At 30.2% G+C, this 7,561-nt stretch overlaps 1 protein-coding gene across 1 annotated transcript in view; it reads right to left on the bottom strand.

Moving 5' to 3' along the window:
• Positions 1–7,561, bottom strand: part of LOC111623380 (protein O-glucosyltransferase 1-like) — a 98,294-nt gene that overhangs the window by 8,928 nt on the left and 81,805 nt on the right. Inside the window, exon 10 of the mRNA XM_023365933.1 lies at positions 962–1,101. Coding sequence (XP_023221701.1) covers positions 962–1,101 — 140 coding nt within the window. The remainder of the gene's footprint in view (positions 1–961; positions 1,102–7,561) is intronic.

Genomic DNA, 7,561 nt, shown 5'->3' with positions numbered 1-7,561 from the left:
ACACTCATACTTATTTTTTTTTAACCCCATTCCCGATAACCCAGCATTTTCACAAACTCTGCCACCCTTCGGTCCACATTAGGCCGAGTTTTCAAGGTTCTACTGTGTTTTAAAATGTACAGTGAATCAATTGTCAGTCATTGCTTGTTAATGTTCTGTTAAATTAAGTTAAAAAAAATCAATTTGTTAAATTTAAACCTATGGATAAATTTTAAAAGTTTTATATATATAGAATTTACAAAAATTTTTATATAATAATTCATATTTAATTTGTTCAATCTGAAAACTGTTGTTCTAGAATGCAATTGATGTTCAAATCAGTAGATGATTAGTTATGTAAAGAACAAAGTTTTACCATTATCATTCATGTTTATTAATTTTTCCTGCAAAAGTAGATTAAATACATTAAAATTGAAAATATATATAGAGAGAGAGAGACAATATTTGACAATCATAATCAGAGATTCAAAAGTTATAATAATTCAGCAAAAAAGTTGTTTATATATAAAATTTGATTCATAATTTTATAAGAATCTTCTATACATATTAATAGTCACTCTCTGAATATAATTATATAGCTATTTTTTATATATCTTTTTGATTTGTAACATACAAACCTTTGTTGAAATAATGAAAAATGTCATTTTTGACTATATAATTAGTATAATTTTCTTTATTTGAATTTGTAAGTTTATCGACACATTTTGATTCAGTCTTAACTTTAAATCCTACCTGCATCATTTATTCTGCTACTTTTTAGCTTTAATATTAATGTTTTTACTTTCCATAGAACAAAACAGTGTAATTATGAATGATGTATAGTATATGTATGAGTTTATTTAATGCAATAATATAAACAGATAATAAACTTGGCAATGTGAATCATACTTATGTTACCAATGAAAAATTTTTAAGTTTTTATTGACTGTTTTTACGTACAAAAATTTGCATATTTACAAACCTGAAGAGAAATGGGATCAAGCGTCATGTCCCAAATATCACTGAGAGTTTCATCTAAAGCATGTTCAATTTCTTTTAATTGAGTTCCGTATTCTTCCATAAACTTGCCATATTTTTTCAACTGAACCTCGCCAATGATTTCTAAAAAAGAAAAAAATATATATTTTATAATTATGTAAACAAATCAATAATAAAATAATTTTATTTGAATGAAAGTAAAGGTTTTATTAAAATTTCAACATAATTAAAAACCATGCAAATAAAATTTGGATTATTGAAAAATACTGAATAGTTTTTTTGATATTGAATATTATAGATTCTCAAAATTATATTTTGACATATAATAATAATAGACGGTTAAATTTCAGATGTGTATACTGTCATGGCGCAGTCCCGACTGTTCGTACTCCCGTCGGATTGATACATACTAGTTATTGATACTAGTGTGTTCAAGAACTACTGTGAATCAATAACTAGTGATGTTTGGCACATGGTGGCCTCCCTCCAGGAGGAGTCAGTCCGGAGTATGAACAGTCGGAACTGCCGCCATGACAGTATACACATCTGAAATTTAACCTAATAGACTAATAGTAGATCCTGATAGACTTTGTAGTGATTGTAACATGCAAGTGTATGAAACTTGGAAACGTGTATTTTTCTATTGTGTGAGACTTGAAGTAAATAAGTATTTGATAAGATTTAAATCTCAAAGATAATTCATTGTATTTTTCAAAAATTGATTATTACTATGTATTTTATTGTGTGTTATCTTATACTAAGTTATTATATTAATTTGTTAAATATTACTAACGTACTTTAAAACGAGCAATTATTATGATATTGTCACAATGCTGAACTGCAATTTTTGATCATATTTTTAATTTATTTAATTTAAAATACTGTATATGATCTCCGCCTCGAATTAGTAGTGGTTGACCCATACTTTTCCTTTAACAATAGAGTTGTGCTGGTCATCTATCTAACACCTTTTATGGGAAAATTTTTGAATTGAAATAACATGATTTTCAGTTTGCATTGGAAGTTTGTATACAGTTAATCAGGGCCTCCTGCCCTTAAGGTTTCTATATCTGGTCTCGTCTTTCATCTAACTCCATTCTTGAGTTTAAGGAAAGACGGACAAACAGAATTTATATGTCTAGAACATTGGAAATTTGTCTACAATTTTTCTCAAATTGCATCCTAATTATACAGGGTATTCGGAAAGTCATTGTGCAACTTTATAATCATGTTTTTGCATTATTTCGAAAGATGTGTGGCCACCATGCTCACCAGATCTAAATCCAGACTTCTATCTATGGGAGCAGCAAAATCAGCAGTGTATTGAGACTATCCACACACCCTAGATGACCTGAAAGCGACGATAACAGTATTCATTTAGTCTTTCAAGCGAGCAACTGATAGCAATGTTTAGAAACAAAATGAGGAGGATCCAAGCCTGCATTGATGCTAATGGGGGGGGGGACACTTTCAACATTGTTTATAACTGTCATTCATATTTATCTCCTGTATCCTATATTGAAACATATCTGTTAATATATAAGTGAACAGTGACTTTCCGAACATCCTGTAGTTTAACCCCTTGTAACGAACTAAGGTTCTCACAATAAAGATTATTATTATTATTGTTGTTATATTATAGATTCAGACTGATTTTTCCTATTTCTATTGTATTTTTCAGTAAGTTTGCAAACATATCCAATCATTTGTTGTTACAAGCTTGATTTTTTGATGCAATATGATAAGTATTAAAAAAAATTGTGCAAAAAAATAAATACTAATTATGCAGTTAAAAGTAGAACAAATGAAATATAAAATTTTATGATTGTATCTACAATTATCAAAAATTACCAGCCAACAAATTGAATAAAGTAATGAAATTGGTTTCCTTTCATGGATATTGGAAACCGAAGATATTGGAAAACCAAGTACTCACAATTACTTGATAGTAGTGTTGAAACTATACATAAATTTGCATCTTTTAAGACTCACTGACATGTAATAAAATCTTTCTTATTCTCCATTTGAATTTGGATAATACTGACAGTTTAAATATCACTGTAGAAATATTAGCCAATATCTATTCATTATCATCTAAAACTATGAGTTTACTATATTTTTTAAAAATATAACAGTTTATTTTATTGTAAGAATTAGTGCACACTAATTGAATTACAAATTTCAGCAATAATTCAAGTTAGTAATGAACAAAGTATTTAAGATAACTTCATAATAATAAAGTAATGACCTCTGGGGGCAGTATAAAGGCAAGGACTGGTTGATAAACAACAATATTATTGCAATATGAATCTATGAGCATTAAGTTTTAGTTCTATGGAGGACTTATCGCACATAATTGACGTTGTCCGAGTAATCATACAAGTGGGTAGAGACAGGTTTATTATGAAGATAGTATGTATTTCAGACAGGTTATCTCTTGCCATTGACAGGTCCCTCTGTCAATGGTGTGAGATAAGTCCTCCACAGAACCAAAATTTAGTACTCTTACGTTCATATTGTAACATAAGGTCAAAAGGAAATCACCAAACATTATTGCAATTAAAGTGAGACATATATAAAAATAAAAATCCACTAATGCAGATCACACTATTTTATTTCAGAAAAGATGTTTTATGTCTACTAGATAATGCCTTTCCATACCAACACACAATATTCCAATCACTCTGATATGTCCAGTTTGGGATAATACTTTAAATTTATCAATATGCAAGAGTCAAGCCTTTTGTACTAAATTTTCCTAGTATACATTTACTGTTAAAAATAAAAATAAATCTTCATTTCAGAAATATTCTTTGATTATTTTATATTCATTTTAAAAAAATTTAATAAAAAAAATATTCAGTTCCATCCATAATCATAAATTTACAATATTACCTGAAGTAAAATCATAATTAGAGAATCTTTATCTTTCTCCTCTGAACACAATTCTGTCATCTTTGAAATATTAAAATAAATTCAGTCAGTAATGAATTTTGAAATAAAATCATTTACTTCATATACGTGTTTCCAACTACTTTCTAATATTTTCTTAATTCTGAATAAACCGCCCACCAGTGGCCAAGCGGTCTTCGTACCCCGAACACGGAGTTCGATCGTGGGTTTGCGCCTTACTCAGACGGGCTGGCCACGAAGTTTTCGGGGTTTTCTCCACATCTGTAACACCTAAATAGGGTCCAGTTTACCTTAAAAAGACCTCCCGAAAGGCATCCCCCCAGGCAGATTGCCCAAGTGTTGCATTGCCATAACTAAAACAAACAAACAAACAAACTGAATAAACCACACAATTAATTACAAAAGAAACAGATAACATTCTCTTCTTAATCTAATCATTCGCAACTTATTTTTTCTTCCAAAAAAAAAACTATACGAAGAACATGGAATAACAGGCATTCTAAAAGCTGCAAGTAGAAGCAATTTATCTGAAAATGAAACATGTCAAGACGTAATATATGGATGGAGAAAGGCAAAGTAATACCTTCAGACCAGAAATTAACAAACACACTCATTTATCACCTAAGATTTACTCAAGAAAAGAATAATAAATGAAATGGCAAAAACTACACTAGGAAAGTCAGAAAGATAGATTATTGAAGTGTGCGTATTCAGCAAGAGAAATTTATAATTTTCTCCTATGAAAAAGTANTTGTTAGTTTTCTACCTTTCTGATATCATCAATGAGAGATGCAACAAACAACCAATGAACACGAGAAGAAAAACAGAAGGTGATATCAAGTACCAGTTTAATGAACTGTAGGAAAATGAATTCTTATTTATTGTGTGGGTCCTTCAGGAAAATCATTGTGCATTGTTTGTGAAAGTACTCTCTCAGATAATAGAAGACATTCTTAACAGACACTGTAGAAAATATCCAACTGAATTAGTAGTAGTTAGATGTTGAAAGAAAAGTTACAAGATGCATCAAAGAACTTTCCTATGATGTTACTGAGCAATTGAAAAATCGCATTCATGCTTGTTCTTTCTTTTCTTTAGCCTTGGACTTACCCGCTGACATGTGTCATGTAGCCAAATTAAACATTTTTATAAGAGAAATTGATAGTAATTTTAACATCTTTGAAGAACTTATCAGTCTTCACTCACTTCATAAAAAAAACCAGTGGGTCAGACATATTTGACAAAGTAAAAGCATATCTAGAAAATCGACAACTGGATTTTAGTACACTCATCAGTGTTTGCACCGATGGAGCACTATCAATTGTAGGTAGAGTTTCTGAGACTATGAAAGGTTTTAGGCCATACTGTACTAAAGTATCACTGTACTATATGTTGAGCGTCTTTGATGGAAAAACTCTAAATTTCAAGAATGTTATGATACCAGTTTAAACCAATTAAACAGAAGAGAATTCAGAGAATATTGTGAATTTTTAGATATGGAATATGGTGATCTCATCTTTTGTTGCGATGTACATTGGCTTTGTACAGGACAAGTTCTCAGTAGATTTTGGAAACTGAAAGACAGTGTAATTTCTGAGAGAAGGATGAGCTACATGAGAAAAAAAAGCACTGTTATGTGGTTAGAAATGGCTATTTCATTTACCATTTTTAGTTTATGTTACCATCCACTTCAATGATCTAAATTTGAAACCGCAGGGCAACAACAAATTGTTTCCTAGCTTAGTAAATGACATCAGTGCATTCAAAATTTAATTAAAACTTCCATATCCCAGTTAAAAAACAGGGATTTAAGTCAATTTCCACATTTAAAAACACATAGTGAATTTGTTGAAGATAATGGCAACCATATACTGAGAAATGCAGACTATTGCAAAAGTCCTTTAATGATTGTTTTAGCGATTTTGCCAAAGACGACGATGCATTTATAAATTCCTTTTTGCTTACTGAACAAAAAATCTTGACGATGCCTAGTAACATACAAATGGTATTTATTGATCTCAAAATTCTGTATTGAAAATGAAGTTTAATAAACTTCAATCATTCCCAGATACTTCTGATATAATTAATTTCTAGTGATCGTTGCTCTGTGAACATTTTCCAAATCTGAGAAAATTTGCTCAGAGTTACATCTGTTGTTTTGGAACAACACACAGATGCAAACAAGCATTTTCATCTACAAAAATGATTAAGAACAAACTATGGTCGCAACTGATCAATTCAAATTTGAAAAACTGATGCTTTCTGTAATTGATTTAGCTCCAAACCTTACAAGGTTAACAAATCAAAGCAATTTCAAAAGTCTCATTAAAGTAATTAATGTTTATCTTCTCTTTGTATGAAATTACTTTTATTTAAAACTGCTAAAAGTGTCTATTTTACTGTATATATAATAAGTCATTTTATGCATAACTGTTAAATATATCCACACCACTATACTGTAAAAAGGCTGAAAAGGGGTGTAAGTTTGTATGGGGCACGTTAACTGAAAAATAAAAAAATTGATGCGCAAAATATAAAAGGTTGGCCATCCCTACTTTAAAAGCTCATTCCACACATTAAACCTATTTTATCTAAAGACCTATTATTTCATTTTCAGTTTTAACCACCAGACCCTATATTAACACACTGTTCACTCAATTGACAATAGGCTGAATCTCCATATGCAAAGAATATAATCTTCATTCTTGAACTCTGTAGTCATATCTCTTAAAATTTATTTCATATTACTAACTTTAGAAATGGAAGCTTTGTAAATTTTCATCATATCAAGCTTAACAATACAACAGTCCATTGATTTATAATAATTCACAAGAGAAATCTCATACTTCTCCAATGTATTGTCAATTGTTTTTATGAACACTTCAAATTGTTTCTGTTAATACTAATATTTTTTAAAACTTTAAATTTATTCTATTCAAAACAGCATCTATGCCAATAATTCAACACACCTCCAGTACTCAGTTGATATCAGTTACATCCTCGGACTATCTGCACTTCCAAATTCGCTTATTCTTCTTAAAATTACTCTTTAATAACACTCCAAATGACAACACTTCCTACATCTGTTACATTTACGTAATCTGTATTATTAACAGTGATACCTCAATAACATTCTAAGCACTGAAAAAAAAGTCACCAATCTGATGCTACTTTTGCTATAACTTTACTGTATAAATATAGTAAATTTTTAAAGACAACTACTTTCTACTATTTTAAGACAACTACCCACAAAACTTAGAAAAACTGATCACCTCAAGGAGTGGTCTTGTATTATAAATGGTATAGTACAGGGGTCGGCAACCTTTTGAGTCGGAAGAGCCAAAAATTACAATTTACAAAATTTCAAAGTTTTTAAAGAGCCACAAAATTTTTTCTTGCCAACAATAAATAGTACTCGCATAAATAAAGTTTTTTGATAAAAAAAAAAACTGATCTATTTATTCAGAATTGTCTTGCGTCGAAAGAGAATTAAACCTCATAGAAACATTCGACGACGGCATCATTTGAGAGCTTCCGACGGACTGATCACAGTGACGACGCGTGTCACGGGGGAGGGGTGCGATGAAAAGCGAGTACAAGTGGCTGAGAGATAGAATCGGTGCCGAATCCTCGTTAATCGATTCAGAACGATTTTTAAATGTTTTTTTTT

This window comes from Centruroides sculpturatus, unplaced genomic scaffold (assembly GCF_000671375.1).
Source record: "Centruroides sculpturatus isolate CEXI.00-Female unplaced genomic scaffold, Cexi_2.0 scaffold84, whole genome shotgun sequence".
NCBI classification, from domain to species: Eukaryota; Metazoa; Arthropoda; class Arachnida; order Scorpiones; family Buthidae; genus Centruroides; species Centruroides sculpturatus.
Note: the sequence above shows the minus strand (reverse complement) of the source record. Positions and strands in the feature narration are given on the sequence as shown.